Source organism: Amborella trichopoda, chromosome 1 (genome assembly GCF_054954075.1).
Source record: "Amborella trichopoda isolate Santa Cruz 75 chromosome 1, AtrichopodaSantaCruz75HAP2 v2.0, whole genome shotgun sequence".
Lineage (NCBI taxonomy): Eukaryota > Viridiplantae > Streptophyta > Magnoliopsida > Amborellales > Amborellaceae > Amborella > Amborella trichopoda.
In genome coordinates, this window is record NC_142336.1 from 45,931,845 (window position 1) to 45,945,679 (window position 13,835).

At 35.3% G+C, this 13,835-nt stretch overlaps 1 protein-coding gene across 4 annotated transcripts; it reads right to left on the reverse strand.

The window, feature by feature from the left end:
- Positions 1-2,266: 2,266 nt before the first annotated feature.
- Positions 2,267-13,835, reverse strand: LOC18442252 (kinase C substrate, heavy chain-like protein). 4 transcript variants are annotated; one of them, XR_016056380.1, is made up of 7 exons: positions 13,480-13,835; positions 13,282-13,395; positions 12,844-12,947; positions 5,470-5,565; positions 5,127-5,303; positions 4,922-5,042; positions 2,267-2,555 (listed from the first exon to the last, which is right to left on the reverse strand). XR_016056380.1 is itself a non-coding variant. In XM_088868071.1 (6 exons), exons 1-5 carry the CDS (start codon positions 13,577-13,579, stop codon positions 4,942-4,944), a joined length of 588 nt encoding a protein of 195 aa, XP_088724197.1. In that variant the 5' UTR covers positions 13,580-13,835; the 3' UTR covers positions 2,267-2,555; positions 4,922-4,941. The 4 variants fall into 4 exon arrangements, 3 of the variants coding, with proteins under 3 accessions (XP_088724197.1, XP_088724199.1, XP_088724209.1); XM_088868071.1 differs by lacking the exon at positions 12,844-12,947; XM_088868073.1 differs by lacking the exons at positions 5,127-5,303; positions 12,844-12,947.

Sequence of the window (13,835 nt, forward strand, 5' to 3'; positions counted from 1 at the left end):
TTTTCTTTTCCTTTTTTTTTTTTTTTTTGGTTATATTAACGATGGGAATGGAGAATGAAACATGAGACATTATGTTTTTTTGGTTATATTAACGATGGGAATGGAGAATGAAACATGAGACATTATGTTGTAACGACTAACACTGGGAGGAAACCAAACTTCAAACCTTGGGCCAAAAACTCATAACTAAGGGTTTGAGTTCGAGGAAGTAACCATAATTATATGGTTCTTGAGATTAAATCCAGCAAAATTAAGATCAAAATCCTCGAGGCGAATTAAGATCAAAGTCCTTACTCCTCATCAAGAGATTGTAGAATTTTAGAGAACAATAAGAAGTAAGCACAAGCAGGCTTGTACTATATACATAAGGTAAGCAAATCATATTTTGCCGGGCCATATTTTGCAGTGTCATCTGCCCATAGTTATCGGTAAACCAAAACATCGTTAATAAATCGATTTTATTTCAAAGAGTCGAAGTAAAAAAATAGCTAGAAAATACAAATCGCCAAAACATAAGGTAAGTAATAAAATCATGAATATTTCGGATTTCATTAAAAAAAAAAAACATAGTGAAAAAATTGGATAGGTAACAATGATATATGATTACGATTTGCCGCTATCTATATTGTATAGATAGATGAAAGCCATTGAAGAATAATTTTATGGCCTTACTAGGGTACTTAGAGTAATACTTGACAATTTTTGTTGAATTTTTCAATAAATCCAACAACAATATGTATTATGTTGTCACAGAACAAAAAATATTGTAGATGTATTGGGAGCATAAAATAAAACAAAAAAAAAATACTAAATACAAGAACTAATTAGTAAATAACAAGAATTGTAAATCAATGTATAGGATTATTTTTCAAAAAAAAAAACAATAAACACCCTCAATATAGGATTGGAGTTAATTAAAAAAAAACACAAAGACCCATATATGTAAAATAGTGGTCCACCCAAAATGCTATGTTGTATACACCAATGAAATAAAAAAAAAAATGAAATTAATCAAACTTCTCAATACATAAAGAAAACAACAACATGCTTAAGCAAATTTGAATCTCGTACTGAATTCCTAGCTTCCTAAATCTTTAGTATGATTGTCTTTCTCTTGCTCTTTATGAGGACGCTATGCATTTTAAGAAAAAAAAAAAGAAAAGATTTTTTATTGAGTTACTCTTCTTCTAACTCTACTTGTTATTTTAAGATATACGGTTATTTTGATATCTTGTTTTTTGGGGAACATATTGTTTGTATTTTAGATACACTTTTTATAAAGGAACCTATCAGTGAAATTTTTTATGGAATTCTTTGTTAAATCAAGATTCTTAATTCACTCTCAATGTTAATGTACTTATATTTAAACCAAAATTCAATAATTTTAAGTTAATAAAGAATTAAAGATATATGAAAAAAATTTCTTTTAAAAGTTCGTTTTGAAAAAGATAAAAATACGAATTTATATCGATTCCATTAAAAAACAAAAATTTTTGAAGATCATTTGAAAAAAATCAGAGTTCTTAATAGACTATAAATAATCATTTTTTTTTTTGAAAAAAACGTGTTAAACGGAGACTTACTATCTGCCTTTTCCTTAATTTTCTAAAATTATGAAGTGCCTCACAAACTAAAATGTGACCATTGTAAATCAACAAGCTGCTCTTATGAAGCCCAGAGCTAGTTCCCGAATCCCTTCTACAAAGATATAAATTTGATACTTCTTTAAAAACCTTGTCACGTGATTGTCTGTGCATTCCTTGGTTTCATAATTTTGAAGTCATAAATCCATCTACCAATAAAATATTAAAAAAAAAAAACAACACCATTTTCCCAATGAACAACTCGTGTGATTATTTATGTGGAAAGGCATATGCATATGCATCATACTTTTTTCTTTCTAAAATAATATTTTAATTTCTACCGAATATCTCATGTAGGTCAAAATTGTATGGAAAATTGTTTCATGCGGCCCGGACCTCATTTCTACGTATGAGGTCCAGGAAGTGTAAAGCATCTATTTTAAAGATGGATGCAAGTAGGTGTTCTATCTAAAAACAATGGAAACTAACGGTCCAAATGTTTTTTTGCTAGAATTATTATTTTTAGTTTTTAAAATATATTTATTTTTTCATATTCATGATCTTTATGTTAGAGATTACATATCCAAAAAAATTAAGTCTTAAAATCCATCTCAAAAATAAATTTATTAAGAAGGCCGCATTTCTACATATGCGGGCTTGGCCACGTAGAAACCGGGTCCAAATTGTATCATTGATTTCTTTTGTTCTTTGATTTAATTTTTTTTTCATCAATCTACACTTATATTTATACATATTAAGAAGAAACAAATCATTCTTCTATCCTTGATTACATTTAATTGTGCATTAAATCCACTAGTTTCTATTCAAATGAAAATAAATATAAAAAGGTAAAGCAAAACATTGAAATTGCATTTCCGAATATGCTTCCAATCCTCCATCCAAAATCTCGTAGCGCGATTGTGCTCACTGTGGTCGATTAAGATTCTTCATGCACATAGATTTGAGACAATTCTACACCATAAAGGAAAACAATTGAGATTATAAGATGAAAACATGCATATGTATTTATTTAAGGAAAAAGTTTATATAAGGTCGCAATCTTAAAATGTAGAATTAAGGTGCACTTCAAAAATCCATGGAAAAATGCTGTTATGATGTCAAAAAAAACCTCTAATAATCAACTTGACATCGAGATGAATGAATATGAAAACAAAAAATATTTTCAAGTCCTAAAAATAGTACATCTTGCAATACATTATCTCTCTTTTTTTTTTGACAATATTCCTTAAACTTTATTTATGAATCAAAAGTTACAATCAATCAAAAGGAAAAACATCCGAGATCAACAAATTTTGCATTGACACCCCTCGTTTTGCCAAGCCATCATTAATGTCATTAGCCTCCCTATAAACATGCAGAAATGATATTTGGATACCATCACACATATCCATTATACTTAGCCATTTCCTCCTCAAACTCCATGGTGGCCTAGAAATCTTTTTGCACCAATTTATTACATTCAAACAATCCCCTTCAATAAAACCTGACGTTCGGATATTCTTCTATCTCAAAATCAAAATTCCACACTCTACTGCAACCAATTCTGCCTCAATCGCCGTCACCTCCCCACAAGAGCCAGCAAAACAGAAGATCACCTCTTCATTTGCGTCACGCAAAATTCCTCCAACCCCTTGGTTTCCTATTGAACTCCCATCGAAATTAACTTTGATACTCCCTATAACAGGCAAAATCCACCAACCTTTTGGTCTCACTTTTATCATATTTTGAAACATCAAATTATGAAAATTAATCTCTACATCCACTTTGGATACTCCAAATCCTTCTTTAGTCATGGAGAACCAAATCCAAACCAACTGCAAGATCTTTCTTTTAACAAAATCCACCTCCAAAGCTTGATTATCAAAAGTCCTCCTATTGTGCTTCATCCAAATCCCCCAACTACCACTCTTACCATCTCCCAAATAATCTTGCCCACCTTTGGTAAATCGTCCAAATCCATGCTGCCCTAAATATTCATATGACTGCACGACAAAACCATCATATGCCCAATTTTTTGAAAAACCCATACCAAATGTGAGAAGAGAAAGGGCAATGAAGGAAAAGATGAGCCCCATTTTCATCATTATCCTTACATAGGATGCATACATTCGTAATAACCTCCTCCTCTTTATAACTTTATCTATAAGTGACTTACCTTGGAACAAAATCCACAAAAAATTTTGAATTTTGAAAGGTACCTTCCAACACCAAATTCTCTTTAATAATGGTCTGCTCCACCGGATCTTATCATGGAACAGCAAACTGAACGTTGATTTTACTGAGAAAATACCATCCTTTACAGCCTCCCAAACCAACTCATCTTCCCTCTCACCTTGAGGCATTAATTCAGTAATATCCCCTAGCAGCGCAGTATATTGATCAATCATCAAGTCTTGGATTCTTTTGTATCTACAGTTTACAGACCACGCTTTTGCCTCCCAATCAAAGGTTTGTGATGCCAAAATATCTTGCTGATTTGTCACCCCAAACACCAACGGACATATCGACGTCAAACAACAATCCCCAACCCACTTACTATGCCAAAAAGATATCTTCCCCCCATCACCCATTATCCACTTGCAGCACATTATCTGGACCGTCCATTTTAAAGATTTTCATATATTTATAGATGTACTTAATTTGAAGCATTTTTTGAGTTTAAAATTTTACAATTCGAGACAAAAATGGATTATCAAGCCATCCTGAGAATGTTTTACACTAAAATTACGTCTATGATAAAATTTGGAGGTGCGTCTTACTTTGATTGTTTGAGGATGCAACCTGATACAAACCATACCGTTTATCTAATAGGAAATTTATCAAAATTCAAAATATAACTAACTTTTCAAAAATTTAACAATTTATTCTTTTTCAACTATTGTAACTCATGGCCATGTGTCTCTTGATAGGTATCTCGAAAATAAATAAATAAATGGGTAAAATATTAAATAATAAATGTCTTGTATGCATTTTGATGAACTTCGCTTTATTTGTTGACCTCCCCATTAGCTGTCGTGCAAATTTTATTTGTTTTTGGTGTGTAAGCCAACTCAATCTATTCAACTGCAAATTCCTTCCAAAATCAACCTTAGAGATGAACTTTGGATCTAAAATTTAAAAGGCCGATAATTTCAACTACGACAACCATGACAAGCAAAAAAATTGGATGCATTTCAGGAAGAACAATTCAGAATTTATTTATGGAGTAATTTACAGCTATATAGGCTTCCAGAAAGTTATTTCCTCCATTAAATGAACAAGAACTTTGGAAAACTAAACTTTTCTGAAAAGACAATGAAAAAAAAAAAAAAACTAACCTTACAATGGCCATCATTCTTTAATGGCGCCTTCTTCTCCTAGATCTGGCATATCGACAAAAGAAAAGGAAAGCCATCACAGCAACAAGAAACCCCTCCAGCAAAACAACAGTCTTCAACCCTGCAAACCAAAATACATCACATTTCAAATATTAAAAAAAATGCACTCTTTTAAGGGGGATAAATTAAATCAAAGAAAAGGCACCTCTAAACTTCTGAATTAACTCTTCCAAATGAGTGTTTTTATCATTCAATTTACTGAAACTATGTGTCTCAGCTTCACTAATAATTTTTCTTGTATTACGAGTGACATCATCATCCTTGAAGCACGTATTCATGCAAATGATCTTGCCATCATACTCATCACTTCCATCGCAGCAGTCTGCAGTTTAATTTATTGAAGCAGCTTAGTTCCCTATATTATTTCTTGACCATTACATCCATCAACATATTATAGAAATATTGTAAAAAAAGAAATGAGATCAAAATTCATCGTGTGAAAGAAATGCTGCATGACATTGGACCCAAAAAAGTTAATCATTACTTACCACATATATGATCATTCACTCGAGAAGAGAACAACAGTAGAGGTGTTCCTCCCACATTTCTGCAGTAAAATTTACCCTCGGGGCAAGCTGAGGTTCCTGAAAACGAATAACAAGGCAATTGGAAATTATGAAATTCATATGAAGGAGATGCTGGAGAGTGAAGCTTAAAAGGGGTTGTAGGCTATGTCAAAAGTTTGTCTCCACCAAAAGCTCCACTGCTTGTCAGAGAACGTGTAGATTTTCATGAAGAGTACAAAGATGGACCAGGCTTACAATAAATGCTCTTGTATTGGTTTTGTGGGAGAAAACTCTATCACAGTTACACAAAAGAGTATAAAAACAGGTCCAAAGATGATGTGCATTTTACATAAGTACCAAGTCATTCCATATGTCTTAATGATGACACTGCATTGACTCTGCAAGTCATTAATCATTTCTAAAGATTTATGTCAGCCAATAAACAAAACTGATGGAAGCGAACTGGAGAAGCCAAGCTTGTGGACTTCCAACATACTCTGAATAACAAATTTGCTCCTTTCTCACTCAACTTTATCTATTTACAAATATTTCTAGAATTAGACACAACTTTTTTGCAAGGATTCCAGGTGCATTTAAACGGCCTTAAGGCAAATCACAGCCATATAATAAGCTTTCAGACTTCAAGCAACTGTTAGTCTCCTTTTTCACTATTGGGAGCATGTCTGCATGGATTAGATACACCTCAATGATTTACAACAAAAGGTCTCAAATTCAATCCAAGAAAGACCCTTAAGAGAAACCAGTCAACTACTGACTAAAGAAATTTTCAATTGAGACATAATACAGTACAAATATTAACTATAAGCATTAGTATTACAATATCATAATTATGTGAATACAGAGGCATGAATGCATAAATAGTTAACATTCATAAACAGCACAATTGTACATGACACACAGAGACAAAATCCTGAAATAAATATTGCCATTTTCAAAATCATTATCAAGATCTACGCACATTATTTTCTCAAGGAAATGTTGAATAGACCAAGTTCTAACAGTCCAAGCTCAGAATATTACTTAAAGTTGAAAGTTACAATCACAAATAAGAAAAACTAGATATTGATTAATTAATGTTTAATTCCTTCACAAAATGAAACATCAAAATCATTTTGTAATTCCTGCTCTGGTGTCACTTGAAGATGGCCAAAAAACACCTTCACGACCATAACTATGATAACGATCTTTACAATTTATCACAATTATTGAAACCGTAGGTTTTTCTTGGGAAAATTACATAACCCAAACCCCCCCCCACCCCCTGGCCAAAAAAACAGAAAGAAAAACAGTGAAAGATACTCCACATGGGATCCCCCAGTACAATATTTCTCTTGTCATACACCCTAGGACTCTTTTGGATTTCATCGACCCCCCCAAGTCACTTAAGAATGGCATTTAACACGAATATGCCCCTCCTCAAACAACGATTGGAAATAATTAAAACATTTCTATACTCTCTTCCCTGCTTAAATGGAAGCTTTGGTGATGCTGGTGGTAGCAGTGCCTCTTGTGCAAGGCTAAGTGGCTCATGTGCATTGCCCTGTGACATTCGTACCAAAAGATCAGTAATCAAATTGCCGCTTTGAAGGGCCTTGATGACCCTTGGGTCTCGCCCATTGTATTTTTCTTCTTGAACCAGGGGCTCTGTTTTGAGGGTGGAGGGAAATTTGTTTTGAAGACACTTTTCATTGTTGTACTTTGTATCATTAACATTGGAGGCTTCATAATTTGATTTTGGAGACTGACCAGTCTGTTTTTTTTTTTTTGTAATTTGGGGAAGGGACTTGTGGCATGTCAATAACGTGTCTTCCTCATTTCCCCAAAGCTTGGTGCATCAGTAATGCCTCTTCTTTGTAATTTAAGGAAAGAAGGGACCTGTGGAGTATCAGCAATGCTTCCATCCTTTGTAATCAGGGGAATGAATAGTCAATTATTGCAGACTCAGTTTTCTTTCTCTCTCTGAAATTGCTCTTTGTATCCGTAAAACCAGCTAGGAGAGAAACCAGAGATTGACTTTTTGACCAGTAGGATCTTTACTCTGTTTCTCTCTCTACCATGGCAGTGTTTGAAAATCTCAACTTTCCTCGTTCAAATTTCAGAAAGTCTCTCTATGTCTCGATCTGTCTCTTGGGTAATTGTATTTTTCTCTATTTAAATTTCTAACCGTCTAGTTTGCTCTCTCATCACATGACTTCTTCACGAGATGTAGTTGGGAAATCCATTTTTTCTGACCTTCATGTCTAAATAAATTACTCTCTCTTTCTTCTAAATGGCCTATTGGGTGTAATCATCTCTCTTTCTAAATTTTTGTATTTTCTCTCTCTAAATAGGTGGGCACATCAATCCTACTGTAAACTTTAGACTGTATTTGGCAAAGAGGGTGTCCCTGATAGGGGCAATCATGAACATGGCCACCTAGTGCTTGGATGTAATGCATAGTGTCAGCGTGGTCAAAGGCTTTTAGAAATCATATTATTATGGTTATGGAGGACAGGCCAATGAATTGGCCTCAGGTTGCAATATGGGAGTTGGGAAAGATTACTGGAACTTCCCCGCTGAGTCACAGAGAGGAGAGATTAGAGAGAAGAAAGCCTTCGTTCAAGTAGGGGAGAGAGGTTAAATAGAGAAGAAACATTGATTTTTTATTATTTTTCATGATTCTTTGAATAGGGGCATTTTTGTCCCAAACACCACTGTACAATGACTTGGAGGGGTTGATGATAAGAAAAATGTCTTAGAGCAAGTTTGGATGTACCTAAAATTGGAATATTTTTGGATTGCAATCCAAAAACCTTTTGAAATGGATTTTGACCGTTTGGACAATTGTACTTTTTTGTCAGATTTTTAGATTGAAAGAAAACAAAAATCTCATATCAAGGCAAAAAATGAAATCCAAAAAAATTCAACTTAGACTTGAATTTTTTTGGCTTGAGTCGCATTTCACGTGCCTCTCTCTCTAACCCTCACGCTCTTCCCTCTCCTCCCTAGGAAACCCTTCTCTCCCTGCATCCAATGGCCATGGCCCCAAACTTCCTCTCTCCCATCGCCCCAAACTTCCTCTACGAAACCCTTCACTCTCTACACCCAATGGCCCCAAACTTCCTCTCTCCCATCGCCCCAAACTTCCTCTGCGAAACCTTTCTCTCTCTACACCCAATGGCCATGGGCCCCAAACTTCCTCTGCGAAACCCTGCTCTCTCTACACCCAATGGCCATGGCCATGGCCCACGATCTCTCTCTACACCCAATGGAGAGCGATGCTTGATTCTTCTTTTAAGAGAGAAGCAGCTTTACTATGACCCAAGGAATAGAGAGACTGGATCAAAACCCTAATGAGTTCATACCTCCTTATGAACCTTGTTGATCCCTGTGTCTGTAAAGGAAAATCATCCATGGAATTTGAGATTGTGAATTTTGGGGGCACTTTTGTGGCGATAAGACCTGCACTTCACCATCTCTAATATTGCCCATTCTTAGTTCCCATGCACTTCTTTCTCTCTCGAATTTTATTCATGTTGCTTTGTGGGTTCAAATAGTATTTTTCAATTCTCTCTCTGTAGAAACCCCAGGAGCCCCCAACCCTCTCTCTCTAGAATCCCCAGGTCCGCAGCCGCTTCCTCAACCCTGTGCTGCTCTCCTTTATCTTTCTCTTTCTTGGGAAATCCCAACTTCTCTCTCAAAAGAAAGCTCAGGCTCCAATCTTCCCACTTTCTTTCACTGAACCCAATTGTTACCCTCGATTTTCCCTCTTTACCCGTAGAATGCGAGAAAATCCTGACATGGGAAGGTTTAGGGGGCATTAAAGAAGGAGAGCATGCCTGACATTTCACAAGAAGAGAAGTGGCTTCCAATTCCACAACAAAGGCGTCATAAGGTCGTGTTCTCTGAGATCGATGGTGAACTTTGCAGCGTTAACCATCGCCCGAGCTTCTCCTATGCAACGCTCCCTAAAAGGGTGAGAAGCATTGGTTCTTGGATCCTCTCCATTGTCCCCTCCCTCTCTCTCTCTAGAAATACAGGGGGTTTGAGAGGCGCCAAGAAAAAAGGGGTAGGAGCAAGCACAGTGAAATTCACTGGCCCTGAGTTTGTTTTTTTTTGTGGACAAATAAATGAAATTATACATCCAAACAGTTTACCAATATAATAAAATAAAACGAGAAAAAATTTGCATTTTTTTCGCTGTGAATATTTTTTTCTTTGACATCCAAATTGGCCCTTAGGGTTGTGATGAGAGATTTTTTAGTAGGAGGTCCCATGTGGAAGATGTTTTACACCCTTCTTTTCTTTTGAATACTTGATGAAGCAATGTGTTAACCCAAGGGAAATCTCCATGTCTAACCCAAGGGCAGTCATCTTCATAATCTCTCGATTTCATTCATCATGATGACCACTTGAGTTTGGTCAGTCCCCTCACTAACACCCTGAGACCCACTGCTTCTTATAGCTAATATGAAACTCATGCACTTAATCCAATGGGTTCCTTTGGCCATCAAAAGTATCCTTTCCCATCAACCATTCCACCACAAAGTCCCCACCAAAACTATAATCTGAGTATTGGATAACTCCTAAATTTGATTGACATTAAATATAGTTAGTAGTGCATTAATACTAACTCCTCCAATCTTGTTGTGGATAGGAGTCTTCTTTTTGTAGTATATAGGACAATTAGGATGCCACTTTTGCTCACAACTAAAAACAAAGCATGTTTAATGCAAAACTTTGATGACTATCCTATAGAGCACTGGGCAATGATCTGCCATGCAATTCCTACCAATAAACTAAGGAAAGCATAGAAAAAAAATATATAGATTTCATCATCAATTTCACAATGTCTTCATTAATTTCAATTTAAAATACTGCAAAAAACGTCAAGCCTAAAAAATATCACCAAGATAAAATTTCTTGAATGAGTGGATAGCATGTCCTGGTCTAAGAAGTGTGAGGAACTTAAATTTTCACTTAACTCGTCAAAAGCCCTAGTAAAGGAGGTGGTTGTGTTAGATAGGCAGCCAACGTAAAACTTTGCCAAAATTTTCCATGAATTCGGAATGTATGTTATGGCACGTTCATGTAATAATGACCAATTGGATCCTTGTACAAATAAATTTTCATGAGTTCAGATAAAACAAGGCCAAGGCCTATCCCATGAAAATAACATAAGGGGTCAAAAAAAGATACATGTGAATTTATCCAGTTGAGTATTGGAATCTCCTTAGACCTAAATTGGATTCTCGAATTGCAATGATAGTTTTCAAACTTCTTGTCAATATTGGATTGGTTAGAAATATATTTACATAACTAACATTGGATTCAACATATAACCAACAAGAATGAAAGGAAAAAATATTCAAGTGTACAACAGTTATGAAACAAATGACATCTTTTATAATACTAATGAACCAAGCATTTACACCCTTGTCATTCAATCAAAATTTAAAACAATACTTGAATATCGATTTCAAGTTATGTAATAAATTTAAGCTCTATTACTTATGTTCTTTTTTTTGGGTGCCATATACATATCAAGACGCCTAGCGATACAGACTCATCCGGATTTTTTTTCTTGTTCACCAAACATTGACTACAGCATATGTAAAAGCTCTATTTTTTATTTCTCAAAAAAAAACATTGACTACAAAATTTTAGAGACTTGAACTACTTTTTAATGTTTAATAAATACATATGTACTTTGAAAAATATGTAACTTTAGCCAAGTAAGGCATAACTAAATATTTTTGCCTACTCAAAATGTGATGCAATCTACGTAAACAATGTTGGGTTTTTTTGTCTCTTCATAATTTTTGACATGTTGCCGGACCTATTCCTTGGTAGAAGAACCTTAAACTTTCCTTTAACCCGTCCCAAGCCCGACTTGAACTACTTTTCAATTTTTAATAGATACATATGTACTTTGAAAAATATGTCACTTTAGCCAAGTAAGGCAAAATTAAATATTTTTTCCTACTCAAAATGCGATGCAATCTAAGTAAACAATGTTCGGTCTTTTTGTCTCTTCATAATTTTTGCCATGTTGCCGGACGTATTCCTTGGTCTAATAAGGGTGAGGAACTTAAACTTTCCCCTAACCCATCCCAAGCCCAAGTAAAGGAGGTGGGTGTGACAGCCGGCATAAAACTTTACCACATCTATCATGAATCCTAAACCTATAGTATATGCGAAGAATGGAGGAGCATGATCAATGTAGTTGACCCCAAGTAATTAAAATAAAGCTTCGATGATGATGATGATGCCAGACCTATTCTTCATAGCATGAAGAATCTATGTCTAACACTAACACAAGTATATGTGTATCCATGCAACAAAGAATTTGAGGAACACATTTTTTGGGTAGCTCAGCAGTGGGATTTGAACCTGAAACGTCATCCTGCATATGACGACACCTTAACCATCTAGACAGATGAAACATTGTCTTCCACCTTGAACATATCCCATGATTTGGCACAACGTCTAAGTCTCAAGGTTCAAAAGTTCGGCTTAGGCTTGGGACTTGGGCCCTACCCAAGCCGAGTATCTCAAGTGAGTCACAGTAGTGTATGGGGCCATAAAAGGCTTAAAAAAAAAAAAAATTTGTTCCAAATAAAATTAAATTAGTAAAAAGCAAATTAAACTGAAAACAACATTAAAATAACAAATAAGATAAAAATATATATAAAATACGGATTTAGAAGAAATTGATTGATAGCTGGAGATTAAAAAAATCCAAAAAAAAGAAGAAAATATAAAAATAATGCATATGACAAGAAAAACATAAAATCATCATCAAAAAATCCAAATTAATATAATTTTATGATTTTTTATCATTTTTTAGATTCCCTGGAATTTACCCTAGTACCCTGCTCGGCAAAGGGCCGAGTCCAAGTGGACTCATCCAAGTTCTTAATTGCTGCTATTATAGATTTATGTTGTCCTTATTATACTTTGCCAATCTTGTCACCAGTCCCTCGTCTCTTGTACACAAAACATGTTATGTTCTTCGACTTATGAGAAGCGTTTCCGTGTTTGGCCCAACTACCAAAACATGTTTTGGAAGCACTGCCACACCATCGTTAGGAATTAGCTTTTTGAAGGTGTTAGTGGGATAGTGTTAGTGGTGGGAATGGAAACCACAACGTGGTGACTAGGGTGTGGGAATGCTACCACCCCTTTTTCCAGTGTTTTGGTAGTTGGGCACCTTTTAGACATTTTCTCATAACTAAAGTATAAAATATATTCTCTCATACAATAAATCATATCCACTTTCCAATTGTTCATGTGACATCATACAAGTGAGAAACAAAGTCTTAATTATAGTTGGACCAAATTCGATGTTCTTACCCTTAATCCAGCTTTTTTGGACCAAATCCTATGGTTTTTTTTTACTCCAGCTTTAAATTGGACCAGATCATATGTTTCGGTTTTCACTCTTCTAGCCAATTTTCCTGAATGATCAAAGACAAATTCTTTGCATTATCAACCAAAAACAGATATCAAGATCAGTCTTGCACAAGTATATATATTTCTGATACCAATGCTAGAAAACCCAAATCACAGATTTGGGATTCCTTATTCATTTGCGTTTGGATAACCTAAACTTGTATTCTGTTGGGTCAAATTATAAGAGAAAACAAAGGCACATAAATGATAAAAGCAAGCAAAAACCATTGTCAAATCCAAACAATTTACCCTAACATTCAAGAAAAGAACTTCAGTTAATTCAACTTGAAATTTATTGCTGTCAAAATGAAATACAAATTATTGGTTATAACGGATTACCTGGTTCATCAGTCCCATCCGTGCAATCACAAAATCCATCGTTGATTCGATCTCTCGAGAAGAATTTGGATTTATCTCTGCACATGATCATCCTCGAACTGAAGTACTTCTCATCTGAAATGGAGTTTCACATAAGTAATAGCAAGCGCTGGAGAGAGAGAGAGAGAGAGAGAGAGAGAGAGAGAGAGAGAGAGAGACCTTCCGGGGCGATTCCAATGAGAGGATTAGAAGGGATTTGCGATGCGGTGGAGGATAAAAGAAAAAAAGATGAGACGAGGAAGAGAGGGTTTTGATTCATTTGGAGTGACCCAATTTCCCAATCATTGGTTTTTGTTGAAAGCCTAGGGACGTCAACGGAGGAACAAAGGCGCAGCAGATAGAGCTCTCTCTCTCTCTCTCTCTCTCTCTCTCTCGAACAAGACGCAGCAGTTAGAGAAAGCTCTCTCTCTCTTTCAAGCGTCTCTCTCTCTCGAACAAGACGCAGCAGTTAGAGAAAGCTCTCTCTCTCTCAAGCGTGAGACCGGGGAAGGAGGCGACCGCCCCCTACCCCGCCC

What these genes read in the sequence shown, in the direction of transcription:
- LOC18442252 (XM_088868071.1), bottom strand. Translation starts at nt 13,579, where the DNA reads ATGAATCAAAACCCTCTCTTCCTCGTCTCATCTTTTTTTCTTTTATCC. An exon ending in CATTGGAATCGCCCCGGAAG is followed by an intron (nt 13,396 to 13,479) that starts GTCTCTCTCTCT and finishes ACTCCATTTCAG; the next exon opens with ATGAGAAGTACTTCAGTTCG. An exon ending in GGATGGGACTGATGAACCAG is followed by an intron (nt 5,566 to 13,281) that starts GTAATCCGTTAT and finishes ATTCGTTTTCAG; the next exon opens with GAACCTCAGCTTGCCCCGAG.